We start from the raw sequence: 19,727 nt of genomic DNA on the forward strand, positions 1-19,727 counted from the left end.
CCTATAAGAGTCCCGGAGCCAATCCTACCCTCTGCATTTCACCTATGAAGAAACTGAGACCCTGAAGGAAGAGACACGTGAAAGGCCAGCAACCAGCGAAGGGCAAGCAATACTAGAGGCCAGGGATTGAGCCTCCATTTGAGCCTCTGCATGTTACCTTTCAACCCCATTGTACCTGCACCGGGACAAAGAGGCAGGCACCTCTGCTCCTAAAGATCACTGGCTCCGCATGGCCATGCTTCATGCACAGTGGGCGAGCCAACAGCCCGGGTTCGTTCAACTTCAGGACTGCAGTCCATCCAGCCCCAGGTTGCAACTCTTAGTCGTACCAGCTAGCTTAGGGTTTGGCATAGGGGCTCTAAGGGTTAGAGGGACATAGGGGCTCCCCAGGCTCTTTTACTCTGGGGAGTCCAACAGCACCTTGTTTGTGTCTGAGCACAACCACGCTCGCTTTCCTCTTGCTCTCTCCCCACTCCCTCTGCCTCCCCTTTAGTCATAATGAGGTCATAGTCTCTGCTCCCAGGCCTCTCCCCAAGGACGGTGTGCTTAGATGGAGAGATGCAGAGGAGGGTTCAACAAAGGAACCAGGGGAAAATAAGCTCTAGAGTCAGAGGCAATGTTTTCAAATCCTGCCCAAGCCAGTTGACCAATTGTATGACCTTTGTCAACTTGCTCAATCTCTCAGGTCCTTGATTGAAAAGGGGCGGGGCTGCCTGGAAGGCAGTTTCCTCACCGGTAGAGTCTGGGTAGCAACACATAATTATCTCCTGGGACGTGGTAGGAATAGGTGAGATGGGGCCTGCAGCACTGGTGGGCAGTGACTGCAGGCTGTCTTCCCTCCATGCGGACAGAGGAAGTAGACATGGCTGCCAGGCAGCTTCTATACCCCGACTTTATCCAGCTGAGGTATGAGTTCACCTCCTGGATGACCTACTAAAAGCCCGAAGGTAGTGAGAAACAGACCAAGGCTCAGGGTCCTGAGGCCTCAACCTATCCAGTACTCCTTCAGAGTCATAAAATCTTAGGATGTCTGTCTTTCTACCATCTAATTTGCCTGGTTGAATTCCCCACCCTTTCTTTCTTTGAAAGTTGTGGGGAGGGAGTTGAAAAGGGTCTAACTCTGCACCCCACCCCAGGCTGGGCTCAGATTCGTGGTAATCCTCCTGCCTCCCACAGCACTGACTGTACCAGATGGGGAGGGACTCCCATGTCTGCCTGGCTGGAATTTTCTCTCTGATAAGGATCGGTCTTCCATCTGACGACGTTGTGCAAGAAGCTGATTCTGTAGCCTTCCTCTCCAGTTATTGCAGAATTTATTATACTGCATAGACGGGAGTCCTTCCTCATAGCTAACCCAGATTCTGTCTTTAATGGGGCCCATGGCCTCTGGTCTCCAGGACAGACAGAGAGCAGTTGGTTTTTAACTTGTTGGCAAAATTCTCAGGCTTCTTAATGACTAAAACTGGATCACTTGCCTGAGAGGTTTTGGTTTAGGACCCTAGATCATCATCTATTTACCTGTGACGGATGCTTCTAGAATGAACAGCTTGTCTTGGAAATGTTGGTAGTAACTTTTGATTCTTTCTTCAGATAGGAGAACCCAAGAATACATGCAATTAGTGTAGTGCATGCTTGACCCCATTCTTTCCCAGATTTCTAGCCAAGCCTGGACTGGGAATATGAGTATGGTGATCATCTAAGGTCCTACACACACACACACACACACACACACACACACACACACACACACCAGGCTTCCTAGTCATATGTCTACCTAAGGTTCACCTCCCTCCCCAGGTTCGCCTCATTGTTAGCAGCCCAGCCTTCTCCATATCACACCCTGTCTTACCTCCCACCTCCCAGGTTCCCTCCGTCAGCTTGTCACCTAGAGGGACATGTCATTTTAGTCTTCTCTCTAGCCATTCCCTTTGATTTCTCTCCCATCTTCCAACTCTATCTGGCTCCGTGCAAAGCCCGTCCAAACTAAATCTAACTTCTTCCGCTTTGGGTGACTTCCAAAGCCCTAAGCTAGTGCTTCCATTTCCCAAACCTGGTTACATACTCCTTTTCTGAGACAGAGTTGAGTTTGCTATGTAGCAAAGAATGATGACCTTGAATTTTTGATCTTCATTTGTCCCAAGTGCTGGGATTTCAGGCTTGCAATACCATGCCTGGTCCCACATTGCTATGGATGAAATCAAGGCTTCCTCCCCACTAGGCAAGCACCCCGTTCCCTTAGCTGCTTCCACAGCCCCCAAGTTCTCCTGTCTGAATGATTGTTTTTTCCCTTACTGTGGCCTCTACCAACTTGCTTTTGATCAAGAGCTTCTTTTGGAAGAACGGCCACTCTGTCCCTTGGGGCTCCATAAATTCCTCGCTATCATCAGATAGTCACATCATAAATCCATCGAGGCTCAGTCAGTACCTGGGGAGCTGAAGCTCTGCAGGTAATTATGCCAACTGCAGACAAACGTGAGAGCACAGTGCACTAGAAGGGAGGCCCCAGCTCCCTTCTAAAGGGAGTGTGGAGGTGGCTGGGAGGACAGAGTCAGGGTTCTTTTATCCTGAAAGCTAGATGATCAAGAAGAATCACCAACAAATGTTTATATTTGTCTGACACCCCCAGAACTTACAGGACAGATGTCTTCCGACCCAAGTTCTTACCTGTCTGTTGAAATCTAGGCCATTTCGATCATTTCCTGGAAAGAGATAACAGAGCATATGTATCAATCCCATGTTATCCGGACAGGGAGAAGGATGCTACAAACTTCGGCTGTAGCCAGAATCTCACTGTTATCCCACTTTCCGGAAACATGAGGAGAAAGCCTTCTCCAGAGGAATGAGCAGCCAAGGAAAGAGTCACCTTGGAGGGCAGGCTGACTGGTCATACAGGAAGACCCAGAGCAGCTGGGTCTATCATATAGAGCCTTGGGACACCAGGTGTCCTGCTCTCCACTGATCAGCAAGAGGGAGCTGGTCAGAAAAACCAGAGGGACCATCCGAAGCCAACTTCCTCCTGGCCTTGCCCTCTGGGTATTATGAAGCCGAAGTCCTGTCTCATCTGTAAGGTTGTCCCTCCAGCCCCCAGCCTTGTATTTCTTGTTTTGCTGATCCTGTTTCCTTTCATTGTTGATGTCTTACTGTGGCTGGGCATGGTGGAACATGCCTTTAAATCCAGCATTCGAGGGCCTCCCCTTCTCCCCCCCCCAAAAAAAAACCCACCACCACCACCACCACCACCACCACCACCAACAACAACAACAACAGTGGTCAAGTATAGTCCCAGCTGGTCTCTTTCCTGAAGATGACTTTGAACTCCTGATCCTCCTACCCTCCATCTCCGAAATGCTGAGATTACAACTGTGTGCTACCACACCCAGCTTTTTCCTTTCTTGATAAATATTACACTGAAAAGGTAAATATGTGCCAAACAGAAAAGAGGCGAGGTGCAAAGGAGCCTAAAATGACAAGATTTTTGCCCTATATTTTCCAATAATTGATATTTGGAGGTATTTTATAGCCTCCCCCCTCTTTTGAGGCAGGGTCCCACGCAGCCTAGACTGCCCTCAAACTTGCTATGTAGCTGTGGATGACACTGACTCCTGATTCTCCTGCCTCTGCTTCCTGTGTGCTGGGATTGCAGGCGTTCACCACAGTGCTGGGTTTATACTGTCCATGACTGGAGTCCAGAGCCTGTGCATGTTAATCACCCTACAGACTGAGCACGTCTCCTGCTCACCTTACAGCTTTTTCATTCGGTTTTACTTTGTGGGTGTCTATCGTCTGTTCAGACTTTTACCCCTTTTCCAGGGAGTATCGTAAATGTGCTTTTGTACGCTTTTTGAACTATGCCTACTTCTCCTCTATTTGTAAACTTCATTTTAATCCCCAAATAATATTCTATTACATAATTTGCTTAAACACATACTTATTGCTAGGTAAACTGAGGGAGAAAAACAACTTCTGCAGGCTGTCCTCCAAGGGTATGGAAAGATGACGCGGGTGTTCAAAACACTTGCTGCTTGCTCTTCTGGGGGACCCGAATTCAGTTCCCAACACCCTCGTTGAACAGCTCACTCTCATAGCCTGCCTATTGTTCTAACTCCAGAGGATCAGAGACCCATTTCCTGCCAGTGCCAGCAACACACACACACACACACACACACACACACACACACACACACACTCACACTCACACCCATATGCACATACAAAAATAAATCTTAAAAAAATATCGTCACCTGACCCTCAAAGTGCCCAGGGTGACACTTGCACACACACACTCACCAATAAATAAATGTAATAAAACCTTACTAAAAGCACCGTTCACTTATAACCTGGCACTAGACTTAGACGATAATAGAATCTCAATGTACTGATTGAACGGAAGACTAAGTTCAGGGGTGAGTTGACTCAGAACTTGGGTCCAGCTTAGCACGGCATCTAACTCCTCATGTGTCTCCTTTCTCCAGGCTTCTTGTGCTTTGCCTTCTGGGCTTTCTCCCTCTCTCCCAGGCACCGGGAGTTTTGCTCACACAGAACCTTCATACAGGTCCGCATGTTACCACGCCCCCTCAACACTGAGACCCTGCTCAGCCTTGGTCCCTCTTCTCTTAGGAACACAGAATCCTCCTCACTGGTGACTGGGAGACACGCACTGTTTTCTGTGAATTTCTTAAGAACTTAATCCACATTAGAGGCTTGAGAAATATCTGAGACATGACTGGGACCCGACCTATGTGACTTCCCCAGTGCCTTAACTTACGATGCCCTCAGCCTAGGGGGCAGCACCTTCCTGCCCATTTGTCAGCCATCTCTAAGGGTACCGAGGCTAGCGGGGCAGTGTAGAGACTGAAGGGCTCTAGGGCTCAGGGAAAGAGGAGTAAGGTGAGGTAGATGGTAGCCTACAGCGGGAGATACGCTGCGGGCAGCTAGGGCCACACATAAACACACAAGGGGAACTAAAATCAGAAGGGACACACACCAACCACTTTGCCTGTGCGTGTAGACTAAAAGGGGAAGTTACTTTTTTTTTTTAAATCTTCAGTCACATTTGGCCTAAAGAGTTTTTTGTTTAGATTTGGCAAAAGAGAGGGCTCAGCACTTACTGCCTTTGTAGAGGACCAGGGTTCTATCCCCAGCACCCACAAAGTAACTCACAACCATCCCTAACCCCTTGGCCAGAGGTTTTCAACCTGTGGATCGTGACCTCTATGGGGGTCAAATGATCCTTTCACAGGGGTCACCTGAAGCTGTTGGAAAACACATGTATTTACACTACAATTCACAATAGTAGCAAAATTACAGTTATGAAATAGCAATGAGATAATTGTATGGTTGGGGTCAGCACCACATGGGAAACTGTGTGCAAGAGTTGCCACAGTAGGAAGGTTGAGAACCACGGAGGAGGAGAGGGAGGAGGAGGAGGAGAGGGAGGAGGAGGGGAAGGAGGAAAAGGAGAAAGAGAACCTATGAGGTAGTTCATTCGGTAGTGGTACCTGCTGCCAAACCTGATGACCAGAGTTAGATCCCTGCACATGCACCTACGCACATACACACATAAATAAGGATTTGGCACGAGAACACACTGGTCAATCCAACCAATATTTACCGAACACAGTGCAGGTGCCAGGCAATAATCTGGTCATAGACTATCAGGACGAAGAGGCCTTATGTAGAGATTTCCATCTACTTCCCCTGATCTCCAGGATTGAGTGAACAGCTAAGCTGGAGGTTTGGGGACAGACAGGCCATCATGACCCACTTCTCCAGATCTGGACAGTGAAGCTGCCTCATCTTTCACTTTGCTCCTGCACAAGTCCCCCAGACTCCCCTGGGGACTTGTTCTATCTGACAGCTCTCCCCTCCCAGCCTTCAGGAAGGCCTGGGAAGTGACATCTGTGAATTTCAGGCTATGATCTGGCTCTCTGGGGCTCACTGCTGCCCCAATGCCCCAGCAGGATGAGTTATTCCTGGCTACCTTTTATGGAGAGGAGAGGAAAGGAGGGGAGGGGAGGGGAGGGGAGGGGATAGTGATGTGCCAAGTACAGTCACCAGAAGCTTCGCAGGACGCTATCCATCCCTTCCAGGTGTGGGATACAGCAGGGCAGACTTAGACGAAATCCCAGACTTTTAAAGAACTGTGGTCCAGGTGCCAAGCTGTGTAAACTCCTCCTTCAAAAGGGAGACCAGCTGAAGCCCCAGGCTTCTCCGTGTTAAACAAGGAGGCACAAAGTATCATCTTGTCCTTCCTAGGGACACAAGGACCTGAGTGAGACAAAGCTGGAGATTACACTTTTTCCTTTGGGAAATACTGCGTCTATACTGGGCCATGTCCCCACGGGTGGCACCTACCTGTGTTAGAGACTTTGCTCGAGCTGGCTGGGACACCCTCCTCCATCTAGAAAACATCCTTCAGGACCTGATCAAGTGTCACATTCCCAGTGATGCAGTCTCAGGACAAATGATTTCTCCTCCTGCATTCCCTGGCCTTTTGTTAATGTTTCTTATGGCACAGGCTAAATTGTTCATTTTAATTTTCTTCTTGTATTCTAGGGTGGCCTTGAACTTGGAATGTAGTTGAAGGAGAGCTTGAACTTTGCATCTTCCTGCTTCTACCTGCCGAGAGGATCACATGCCTGGAACCCAAGACTTCACGAATGCCATGTGAATGCAGCTCTGCTAAAAGAGCTACAACCTCAGCCCTGTTTACTTGTTTGTTTGTTTGTTTGTTGGGGCAGGTCTTACTCTGTAGTCCAGACTGGCCTTAAACTCACGCCTGAGTCTCCTGTGTGCTAGGATTACGGGTGTGTGTAACACCATGCCTGGCTGCAACATAGTTTTTAGAGTCAATGGTTTGGCTTCAGTTTCCCTCATGAACACGTGAGCTCTCAGAGTCCAGATTTATTATAATCTTTATCTCTGGACCTTGAGTGCCTAACACGGAACTTGGCATGTGGCATGTGTTGGACAACTGCACTAAAACTAGCCTATCCAGAGATACATAGACTCTCCAGGCACCACACCTGCGGCTACCTGAGTGAGTACATGCATGATCACGAGGGTGTGCGCGCACGCACGCACGCACGCACGCACGCACGCGCACACACACACACACACACACACACACACACACACACACACACACATCATTTTCATTTCTAAGTCCCAGCTCCCTCTTCTTCCTTTTAGAGTCTACACGGACATCTAATATCAAAAGAGAAAACCCCTTCCCAAGGTCACATGGCCTTAGAAAAACATGAGTAAGGACAAGAGTTTGAATTTCTATGCAATAAAATGAAATTCTTGACCCAACAGATCCACCGAGTCCTGTGTCTGACAAAACGGAAGTGGCCATTAGACTTTAATAAACAGCTTAGGCAAGAAGACAGGATAGATGTGGATTGGCTCTGGAAGTGACTCAAACGGAAGACAATGCAAAAAAGTAGGCGATGGCATTGGTGTTGGGAAACACTTGGTAGGCTCTAATAGAAAGCCAAAACAAACATGGCAGGTAGTAGATGGGCGACAGTGCATGTGTTTCCACAGCTTAAAATGTTAATGACATAACTCAAAGATAGGGACACTTAGAAATGGTCTGATGTTATGATTAATCTCTCTCTCTCTCTCTCTCTCTCTCTCTCTCTCTCTCTCTCTCTCTCCTCTCTCTCTCTCTCCGTCCCCCCTCCCTTTTTCCCTCTTCCTCTTTCCCTCTCCGGGGCTGGGAAAATGGCTCTGTGAGTAAAAGCACTTGCCTATAAGCTTGACAACTTGAGTTCAATCCTCTAAACCTAAGAAGCCGGATCTGCAAGCATCTGCTATCCCAGCATTCCCAAAGAGATGAGAGGTGGAGGCAGGAGAATTGGTGGGAAGCTTGGGAGCCAGCAAGCCCAGAAGCACAGAGGCAGAGACAACAGAGAAAGTGAGAATCTACTCCAGAAACTCGATGTCCTCAACCCACCATCCCCCACCAGTAATCAATAAGTCAATTTTTTAAAAAGATTTATTTATTTATTATATATAAGCACACTGTAGCTGTCTTCAGACACACCAGAAGAGGGCTTCAGATCCCATTACATGATGGTTGTGAGCCATCATGTGGTTGTTGGGATTTGAACTCAGAACCTCTGGAAGAGCAGTCAGTGCTCTTAACTACTGAGCCGTCTTTCCAGCCTCCAAGTCAATTATTTTTAAAATTAATAAACCAAGGGTTTTATTCTAATTAGGAAATCATTTCAACAAACTGGAAATCTGCCTTTGTATTCACCGTGAATAGTCAGTGAAAGTGGGGTAATTGCACAGCACCCCACTTTTACAGTTGCTTCCACAGAGCAGATCCTGATAAAGGCTTTTGTCAACAACAACGCTAATGGCCCGGTGTCAAACTGGAACCAAGAACGGCGATAATCACAGCTGATACACCTGGCAATTAAAAACCCAAGTGGCATCGTTTAAGATACTTGACCATCAAAACTGCCAAGAGAATTAAAATGAGGAATTAGTTTGGTTAAGTGTGATAATGATAATTGTGACTAAAAAGGGAAATGTCTTTATGTTTTAGAGATGCACACACCCACACATCGAGCTGAGAGTTCTGAAGTCTATAATTTGCAAGAAAATATCCCAGCCACAGGAAAAGCAAGAGACCTGACCGTAGCTGAGAGTGAGGGTTGAGTACTGGGAGAAGGAGGAAACTGATTGTATTAGTCTCTGCTCTTTGTGTTGTAAGGATACACAGTAATTTTTTATTGTTACAAAAGTAAATAAAACTAAATCAAACAAGGCAGAAGAAACAAGTGACTGAAGCAACAGTGGCAGAATGCTGGGCTAATCGGGCCCAGTTTTTTCTCCCCAGATATCTTGGCTGAAATTTTTCTTGGCATGTCCACCTGGGGTATGGGTTGTAATCAGACTCTAATCAAGGAGATTTTAGGAACTATACCTGCTACAGACAGGACATCTCTGGTAACAGATCCGTAGGTCTAATACAAGTATCTTTAGAACACAGAATGGAACCTCAAATATAGGAAGTATAGATCAGACTGGCTTCAAATTTGTGGCAGTCCTCCTGCCTCTGTCCCCAAATGCTGGTATTACAGGTGTGTGTCACTAAGCCTTGCTCAGAGCTGTATGATGAACCGCTGTCTCCATTTTTGACAATTGGGGGCTTTACATGGTAAAAAGCCTGTTGTTTAGGCTAAGGGTTAAGCTGAAATATACCTCATTGGTTAACCCTTTGGGCTGTTTCACTATGACCACTACTTTGCTTGGTAATATTTGTAAAAATGGGCTCAGGAAGCCAGGGGCAATGGCACATGGCCTTTAGTCCCAGCATTCAGGAGGCAAGCAGACCTCCGAGTTCCAGGTCAGCATGGTCTACAGAGCCAATTCCAGGACATCCAGAGGAGGAAGAAGGGTTAGGGAGATGATTCTGTGGGCCAAGTCACAAGCCATACAAGCCTGACAACCTGAGTTCAATCCCCAGAACCAGGTGAAAGGCTGGATGCAGTGCTGTGCACCTATAAGGCTGATGACCTAAATTCAATCCCCTGGGCACTCATTGTGGAAGGAGAGAACCGACTCCAGCAAGTTGTCCTTTGATCTCCTTAAGTGGCAAGGCAGGCCTCCCACTCCCAAATAAATAAACATAATGTAAAAAAAAAACATAAAAATACAGTGAATTTTTAGAAGGTCAAAGTAGGAATAAAATTTAAACTAATGATGATGATGATGATGATGATAATTACGATAATAGTAACAATAATAATAATAATAATAATAATAATAATAAAACACAGACGACCAGGTATCCAGGTATGGTGGTAAAAGCCTGTAGATCCATCACTCAAGAGGTGGATACATGAGGATGAGGATCAGGAACTTAAGGTCATCCTCAGCTATGTAGCACCTCTTATACCAGCTTGGGCTATCTGAGACTATTTCAACACACACACACACACACACACACACACACACACACACACCAGAGACAGACAGACAGGCAGATAGAGATGAGATCATTCTGAAACTATTTTTTATTGTCTACATGACTAAAAAATTTTAAAGTGATTGAAATGGGATCAATAAGGGGAAATCTGAAAGTTGCTGCAACATCTTATTATACAGCAAGTGGTGAAATTGGCTGTCTCTTCTACCCTTCCCAAAGTCTGGTGTGGAAGAAAAGCAAGCTTTTCAAAGAGAGGAGGAACAGGGAGCTCTAGGCCTAGTGGGAAAGCAGGCTTCATCTTGGGGTAAAGGGAAGTTCTGCTGGAGTGGCCCACGGGGGAGCCTGCAGTTGCTGTGGCCCTAGGAACACTCAAGCAGACACTCCTGGTTTATCAAATCATCTCGAAAATTCTCTCCATCTCTAAAGTGCTGGGATTCGATGATTAATTAAAAGTTATTTAAAAGATATCAAGGTCATTTCTCCCTTTTGCCTGGTCCTCCCTGGGCCTCTTCAGATGCGGTAAGGCTTGCCTGCCTCAGGGGAGGAATGAGAGGGGCAGGGCAGAGAGGGCTTCTAAAACTTGTTTAGAATCTCCGATTTGTTCTTTAGTGATGACTGGGTGACATCTATGGTAAACCGGAAGGGCCACCTTCTCAGATCTCTGTCAGCTTCTTTGAGCTTTCACGGGTCTTTATGAATCTCTGGGCCAGAAGATCTCCTTTGAGAGAGCACAAGGAGTGAGGCAAACCCCTTGGAACCTGGGCTCTTGGGCCTGCCAGGATCTCAGGGGATTACCCAAGTAGATTTTCAGCTTTAGGGAAGATGACGTCGATCATCTATTTTGCTTCCCAAATGGAGACGCTGAGTCTCAATCATTCCTGAAGCATCCTTCCAACTCTGAGGTCCCCAGATACATGTAGACAAGACAGCGTGCCAATCGTAGGTGGATTTACAGCCCAGGCTGCTCAGGAGACAGCCTACACTCCCAACAGAAGTCTGCTGTGCTGACTGATGGGTCGCCACACGGTCCGATGGGTGTTAAAGTGTTGATGTGTGTTGAGAATGATCCCCAAGGAAAGACCAAAGCTCTAGGTCTCCAACACTAGCATGGTATGGCTTCACAAGCTAGCACAGTTCCCTCATCAACAGCACAAACTCAGAATGTCTGTGCAGTCAGCCAAGGCTCAACATGGCTTCCCAGCTCTAGCATCTCCCTGGTCCTACCTGCTACCCAAGACCTCATCTCTACCAAGAAGCTCCCAACAGAGTCAGAGGGCAGAGGCTACAGGTGAAAGTGCTGGGGTTGAATAAGATGCCAGCATCACTAGCACTTAGACTGTAAGTGACCAAGCAGGGCCAAAGGCATATTGAATCTTGAGTCCCAGGATTCTAAGTAGACTCCTCTTAGGCCAGGGTGGTCATAATACCCAACAGATAAGAAGAAACCAAAGGGTCAGAATTCAGGAGGTTTGAGTCCTAGGGCAATTCCGTTCTCATCCCCTTGGCATCTGATGAACACTAGACCAGCGAGTGAACTCTGACACCTCGCCAGGCCTCCCCAACACTAGGAGCTGGACCCTGAAGAAGGCCTGCTCTCCCACCCCTGAACCAAGAGCGCTGACACCCAGACTGATGGGCCTCCTGTTTTGCATTGCTTTGGCAGCAATGGGATGTGATTTTGCCTGGGGAACAATTCTCTGGGTGAGGGAGGTGGAAGCCCAAACCAAGAACTGTTCCAGCAGGATTTTTCACTTCTACCTGGTAAACAATACAAGGAGTACTCAACAATGAGACTGGGCCTCTCCCATTTCTGGATGGTTCTCAGCAGCTCTACTCCCCAGTGTAACCCAGTAAGACTTCCTGAGACACTTTAGGACAATTTGACAACTTGCTGGTACAAAAACATTTATTGTATATGAGTACACTGTCACTGTCTTCAGACACACCAGAAGAGGGCATCAGATCCCATTACAGATGGTTGTGAGCCACCATGTGGTTGCTGGGAATTGAACTCAGGACCTCTGGAAGAGCAGTCAGTGCTCTTAACAGTTGATCCATCTCTCCAGCCCTTGCTCGTACTTCTTAAGCTCGTAACTATGAAGGTAGGCCCTTGGAAAGTTTTACACACACACACACACACACACACACACACACACACACACACAGAGGTGGGGGGAGAAATAAGAATAAAAAAAACCACAAAAGCAAACCTCCCTAGCCTCATTCCTGCCACCTTTTTCAGGAAGAAATGCCTAGAAGGAACCAAAGGACAACTTTTGAAGCTGAACCCAGGAGGGCTGGAGATAAGCTGTGAGAACACTGTCTTAGGAGTTAGGAGGAAAGAGGTTTCATTTCCCACTAGCTGATTATTCCTAGTCCAGTCAGGGCACAGATGGTGATGAAACGTTCTACATACACCCAACACATGCCCCTAGCCATGCACACTGTGCCCAGGGAAAACTTCACTAACGAATTTTAGGACCCTATCCTTTTCCCTAAAGTCAGAGCCGTGCAACAGCACTGACAGTCAGGACCCACACTTCTAAAAGGAGCAACTCATTACCTTAGGACTAGATGGCCTCTCGAGTTCCCTCCAGAATCTCCGTGTGTGGACTCATAGTGTAAAACACCCATTGCTCTAGTCAAAGACATGAAGAGTAGAATTCACAGACTTCAATAGACGTGGCCTGTTGAGCTATCTGATGTGCGTCTGAGGTGTGAGAGTTCAGAAGGTCAAGCCTGAAGCCTGCTGGACACGCATTGTGGTGCAAACCTAATATTTTAGTACTCTGAAGGTGGAGACCAAGGATCAGATGTTCAAGGCCAGCCTTTACTACACAGAGAGTTCAAGGCCAGCCTGGACTTTGTAGGACCCTGTCTCAAAAAGGAAAAACCAAACTACTGTCTACTTGGCAGTTCCGTTCTCACAAAGCTCAGGCGCCTGGGGCGATGCCATGAGCACAGAGGATCTTTGCTGAGTTGACTCTGCTAGAGGAAACACAGCCCTCTCCGGGCTCCCAGTGCAATTTCTCATGTTATCCTTTGATAAAGAAACTCTACCTCGCCATAGTTTTTTGATACCTTGGGAAATATAATCCCCATTTCTTCTCCATCTGAGCTATGGATGGAGCTTTCTAGAACTCCCATGTGTTGTCTCCTGTTGTAAAACACACAGAAAATCATTAGTAGGGGGAACGCAACTGGGCACGTTGGTCAAGGGCTAAGATGAAGGAGTATCCTGGGCTTAAAAAATGTTCAGTCTCAGTTCACTAATGCAAGGGAGTAGGACCCCAGCAATGTAAGATTTCTCCTCAAAATCTCACTTAGAGTCCCCTGACCCTGGAAAGACAGTAAAATCTGCTGTCAAAGACAGTTAATTATGCTTTGTGAAATAAGAGCTCTAGTCTATTATTATTATTATTAATTATTAATTATTATACCATAGAGGGACCATAGACACCTAATGTCTGTCCTCTGTGTGTTCATGGGGTCAAACCTGAAACCCGCTGGGCAGCACATACTTGTAATCCCAGCACTTTGGAGGGAGAGGTAAGAGGATCAAGAGTTCAGGGCCAGCCTTGGATACTTAACAAAGCTCTGAGACCCTTGTTAGGATACTAAGTTCTAGAGAGGGAAGTGATTAGCTATCCAAATGCCCCCGTATTATTGTCAACTGAAACTTTATTTGGAGTGGCCATAAAAACTCAAGTAGGCAAAAGAGAGAAGCCTTAGATTTTCTAAAATTTTAAATAATATTTTAGTCTTGTCGACTCTCTCCAATCTCTTAGCCCTGGGTGGGAGAGGGCTCTTTCCTCAGATTCCCCCCCTTTTTTCTGCTTCCTGAGAGAAGGAGACACACAAGCTAGGGCGAACACAGTCATATGTGCGTGTGTGCGTGCGTGAGTGCTTGCGTGCGTCCACTTAGCCTTCACTGGAGCATGGTTCTGGCTCTGGAGTCTTGGACTAAGGACCAGTCTGAGCAGGAGACAGAGTCCATGCTTCTAAGAGAAGTTGCCCTGATTGGCTTTTAGGTCACTGCATCCCGTGCACGGACACTTTGTCCTCCAGGGATAAATACTAACAAATGACATTATTAACTGGCAAGCATTGTTCTGGGTGTTTTACAAACACACTTTGATCCTCACAGAAGCTCTGTGAGGCAGATACTATTATTAACCCCATTTTATAGATGAAAAAATAAGCAGAAAGCCTTTAAATAATGAGCAATGAGTAGTAAGCCTTTAACTAATGACCCTGAGTGAGGTCAGAGTAGGCTAGGGGAACAGCACAGCTCTTCCCAAGCCATTCGCATCACTCCAAGAGCCTGGAAAACACTGGGGCGCGTGCACCGTTCTGGTGGGATAGAGAGGACCATGGCTAGAGAGACAGTTTCACCATTCTTCACCGGAGGCACAAACGCAGCCTCAAAGAGGGGCATTGCCTACTTAGGTGGGGTAATGGGAAAGATGAGTCCGGAATTCAGCCATCCTCTCATCTCCTTGGACAAACTACAGAGACTGTTTCCCCGACAATAAAAACTCAGACAGGACCAGTCCTGAAGCCATCAGAGGAAGGAAGGTCAGAACCTAGAATTACGATTCAGTGGTCCTGACCCATGAGCTCAAATACCGTCAGGTTACTAAGAGGGTGCAGGAGGGGAGAGACAGTTGTGTCCTTTGGCTAGGTAGTTATAACTACCACAGGCAGGTCCCCAGAGTCTGGGGAGATGGGCTGCCAGGAAGTTAGCTAACATTGGAGACACCTCCCTTTGATAACTTTGAGCCCTTGAGCCAACATTTGCCAGCCGGCTTAACCCCTTTTGTCCACGCTTCCCTCCTCAAGAAAACTTTAATCAGCCTCATTTGAATTTCAAATGACCTCTATCTTCTCCCCCTCCCCATCCCAACAGGCTTTGAGGCAGGGATATGGAAATTCACCCGGCAGTATGGAAATCTTCACCCTATGCAAATGAAAGCGGGACCCCATCGTCATAGCAACCACCCCGGTTTCCTCTCCTCTCTGTACCCCTTCTGGGCTCGCAAGGTTTGACTCTCCCTATTCTCTTCACAGCTTGAACAAGGGTGGGGAGTGGACAAGCTCCCCCAAGGGGGGCCCTGTTGGAAGTGACATGGACAGGTGGGGCATCCAGTACCTGAGGTCACCTCCCGGGTCAGACCTGCCAGGCCACCTGCTCTAGAGCAAGCCTAGGCCAGGCACACCCAGGCAAGGCCAACCACTGTTTGTTCCGGGATAAACCAAGGATGGGGCAGGTGAATGAGTGTGTGTATGGGGTGTGGGGAGGTTCTAGATTCCAGGGGGGACATGGTGAAAAACCCCAAAATGGACTCAGGAGAGAGGGGATGTGGGGGGCTCCAGGGTTGCAGTGGTAGGAGATGAAAGGCCTGTGTGGAACCTGTATGTAAAATAGGATGCAAATGACTGCCTATTATTGTTTGACTCAACAACGGTGTTTCTCTGGTGCTTTTTGGGAGATGCCCACAGCTCTGTTTCCCAGGCGCCTGGCTTGGCACAAAGGCCTCCCCTCCCTGCCCTTAGCCATAACCCTCCTCCCACCTCCAACCAGGGATCTGACAGGAGAACTCGGAGGGCACGCTGAATGAACTGCTAGCGACTGAAGTCCCTAAATAGTCTGACCACCTTAGAGCATCTTGGTCATGGCCCTACCCTGCTCTACACTTAGACGCTCACAGGGAAAACCAGATGATTTCATGGAGCTCTTAAGAGGCTGTTGGGAAAGGGGCTGGAAGAGATGCTGGACTTCCTCATCCCTTCTGACCTTTTCCTTGGCAGTGCCCCTGTCCACGGCAAACGGCTTAGAAGTGGGACTCCTTAGCAGCTGTTGGCTTGAAACAGCTTCCACCACTGGGCTTCATTTTCATGTTTCTCCAGGAGAAGGGTTTTGGTAAAGAATGAAAGCCCAGGAAGTTGCAATGACCTAGGGTCCTGATACTGCTCATCACCCAGTCTGCCTGTGTGCTAGAGGCAAGGTACCACACATTTCATGAGTATACTGGGGCCTGTCTCCTACCCCAGCCTCATCATCACCCCATCCCTCACGATCTCTGGATCAAGGCCATAAGAAGATGGTGCCCAAGTTCTGGTGTACCCACTGCTCCAGTAAGTCAAAGGCAAAAAGACATCCTACTACAAAATGCAAGGTGTTCTTACACAGTGCACCTCCAAGTGAGGCCGAGAGTGGTCTGAAGACTTGCGTTAAGGTACAAACTGCATGAGTAAGACCTTAGAGACGCCAGTAGAACACTAAAGGTCTTCAAGTTGTCTGCAGTGCAGAGCTGTTTGGATGTTGCTGAAAATGGTCTTAGGTCAGACCTCGGTATTCAATGCTATCACACACAGCAGGACTGGCTACTGATCTGGGACAGACTGGAAAAACAAATGGTCCTCCATCTGGGGTTATTTGGGAAACAGGAACGTTCTCAGAGACAAGGAAGGAGAGCCAGGTGGTAAAGACAGTTCACACATCCCTGCCTCTGTCCCCCTCAATCTGCCCCGTTAGGCTGGAAAGAAAGGAAGTCATTTCCTTAAGCAGACCTCCTCAGGGAAGAGACAGTGGTATAGAGAAGACCAGCAGGTGTTCATGACTTGTCCAAGCCTTTGCTATCCCGAGGGGTGGGCTGCGAACCCACAGATGAGTCATGTTATAGCTTTAAGTCCTTGGGGCATAGGTGTGAGCTACCACCATGGCTGTTCTATTTGCTACAGTTCTCCGAGGTCTGACTGACTGACAGGCAATTCCAGGCACTGTAGGCCACTCCCTGAGACCGGCAGCACAGAGAGCCACAGTTGCAGGCCTGGGTGGTGAATGGTTCTAATTTCCCTATTACAGTAATCAGAAATGAGGGGAGATGGAAACCACTCTGAAGTTAGCCAAGGGCTGTAGGTGAGAGATATTAAGGCCTTCCAGACAGTGGGGTATTGATTCCTATGTGAACAAGGAGCCAAGACAAAGTGTAGGTATGGTTTTCCTTCTTTCTTTTCTTTTCTTTCTTTTCTTCTCTTTCTTTTCTTTTCTTTCTTTCTTTTTTCTTTCTTTCTTTCTTTCTTTCCTTCCTTCCTTCTCCTTCCTTCCTTCCTTCCTTCCTTCCTTCCTTCCTTTTTCTTGTACTGTTTTGAGACAGGATTTCTCTGTGTAGCCCTGGCTGTCCTGGAACTCACTTTGTAGACCAGGGTGGCCTCGAACTCACAGAGATCCTCCTCCTTCTTTCACTTGAGTGCTGGGATTAAGGTGTGCACCAACAACAACCGGTGGGTTTAGCTTCTTAGGGATGAAAAGCAAAGGAGAATGGTACTCTCATTAACGGAGGCTCTCATTGTCCAAGGATGGTTTTGGATGTTTACAAAGGCACAGATGAGAATATCAGAATCCGACTACCAGAATCTATCCTGGTTTTGCAGTAACTTGAGGTGGTAGTGATGGTGGTGGTGGGGCATATCCTGATGAGGGACAGAGCTGGGACCGACTGAGGCTCAGACCTAGATAGCAGCTCTCATTCTTCTTGCTTTATTTTTGCAGATCCCCCTTCCCCGCTGCTGTCATCACAAGGAAACTGAAGTCCCAGGCACTTTCCCCGTGCCTCTCCATTATAGCACATTTCCTTTATTACCTTCTGTGATGGATGGTCTTTTCTCAGTGGTGTGTCCTTCTCAAGATGCGTTCACACCCACTCTCATTTAGTCATAAGTGCACGGGATGGGTGCACACACACACACGTACACTCACACACAAGTCTCGTTAGAACAGTTGTCAAGAGGAGCCTCTTTATACACTATCAAAGAGTCTTCTCACCCGACCTTCAAGTACCTCAGTTTCTCTCCAGTCCCTCCAGTCTTTGAAAGACCGCTTTATTAATATGTGAACTGAAAACTATCCTCCCCAGAACCTCACTTACTGGTGGCAATCCCTAGTTTAGTTCCCAGGGAACTTGAGGGTGGAGTCCAAGGAAGGAGCAGACCCTTACCCAAGAGAGGGAGTTGGTCCTCAGCCATCATTACTCTTCTTCAGAACCCCGAGGAGATCACTGACTTGTTTATGCTTCACCAGTCCTCCCCTGGACAGACATACGCATCCTATTTAAAGTCACATTGGAAGTTCTTCAGTCTCCTGGGTGGTTCTGAACTGCAGACAGATATTAGTCATTCAGTCTCACAGATAAGACAAGGATGTCTCAACTTGGAGGAATGAATGACAAAGTTCCCCTCCCTCCCCTCTAGTGAGATGAATACTGGTTCCCAAAGGAGGAGGGGGAGAGAGTTCTTGCCCAGGCTAGACCCTCCACTGCTCCCAAGCAGGAGCAGCTAACCTTGCTCTTTCCCTCTAATGCCCACTTGTGCTGGGTGATCTTATGTCAACTTGAAACAAGCTAGAGTCATCTGACAGGAGGCAACCTCAACGAGGAAATGCCTCCGTAAGATCCAGCTGTGGGGCATTTTCTTCATTAGCGATTGATGGGGGAAGGCCCATCCCATTAGGGGTGGTGCCATCCCTGGGATGGGGGTCCCGGTTCTATAAGAAAGCAGGCTGAGCAAGGCATGCGAGCAAGCCAGTAAGTAGCATCCCTCCTTGGCTTCTCCATCAGCTCCTGCCTCCAGGTTCCTGACCAGTTGGAGCTCCCGCCCCGACTTCCTTCAATGATGAATAGTGATGTGGAGGTGTTAAGCCAAATAAACCCTTTCCTTCCTAACTTTCCCTTTAGTCAGTGTTTTATCATAGTAATAAAAACCCTGATTAAGACACTCAGCAAGCACTCTGGCCCCAGATAGGCCTTTGTGCCTTAGACAGGATCAATCTTCCTTCTAGTCCTGCAAAATCGCCCTTCATGACTTAGGCATACAAGAGTGATGATGTTACTCTTGTATCCTCTCTCCCTCTGGTTTTCCATAATGGGCATCCCTCGGTCTTCCCACTAGCATCTATGGGAAGAAAGTCACTAGAAAAGTCCACCCTTCAGCCTGTCATGTTCTGGGTAAGGGACCTCGGGAACCTCAGCTAACACTCTCATTATCAGCCTCAACCTGTAAAGTGGGATAATGGCTCCCACTCTCAGTGCCTATGTTCCAGAATGTGCTCAGAGCTTAACAGACCCTAGTTATCAGTGTTATCCACAGCAAGGGCTCTGCCCCTGAACTATACCTCCAGTCGTGCGTGGGCACATGCAGATGCACACACATGTGCATCCTATCCTCGGAGGAAAGTTCCGTGGGCACAGAGACTCCAGAGCCCAGCATGGGCTGCAAAGTGGAGGTCCTAGACATTGTCATGGGACTGCCAGCTAGGGCAGAATAGGATGGGAGCCACTGAGAGAAGCAGTGCTGACTTAGGTGGAAGGGAGCTGTGAGCCCACACTCAACTCCCTGGAAAACCTCCATGCACTTAAGAGACGTACAAACAGATGGGGAGCGTACAGAAAGCAGACCTTACAAGTCAGCCTTCCCTGGTGATCTAGTACAAAGCCTTCCTTCGTAAAGAAGAAACTGAAGGTCCACGTTGGAACGGTGACCAAATGTGCAGGTCATTCATGGCAGAGCCAGGATGAGAACCTGATGACTTCGCACAGTGCGAGTTCAAGTCCCTCTTCTAAACAAGTTATATTTTCACTCTCAGCCAGTGTTCTCCATGGAGAGACTAGGGCTAACTAACCACCTCTCTGTTTACCTTATGAGTTAAACGTGATGATGTGTATAAAGCTTTTCCATGTGGCTGGAGGGCAGGAGGGAAAATGTGTCCCGATGGGTTTTTCTT

At 47.7% G+C, this 19,727-nt stretch overlaps 1 protein-coding gene across 1 annotated transcript in view; it reads right to left on the reverse strand.

Annotated features, from left to right (window-relative positions):
* Pou2f3 (POU class 2 homeobox 3) overlaps positions 1-19,727 on the reverse strand; it is an 80,748-nt gene that overhangs the window by 51,153 nt on the left and 9,868 nt on the right. Inside the window, exon 3 of the mRNA XM_032909771.1 lies at positions 2,665-2,699. Coding sequence (XP_032765662.1) covers positions 2,665-2,699 — 35 coding nt within the window. The remainder of the gene's footprint in view (positions 1-2,664; positions 2,700-19,727) is intronic.

Source organism: Rattus rattus, chromosome 8 (assembly GCF_011064425.1).
Source record: "Rattus rattus isolate New Zealand chromosome 8, Rrattus_CSIRO_v1, whole genome shotgun sequence".
Taxonomy (NCBI): domain Eukaryota; kingdom Metazoa; phylum Chordata; class Mammalia; order Rodentia; family Muridae; genus Rattus; species Rattus rattus.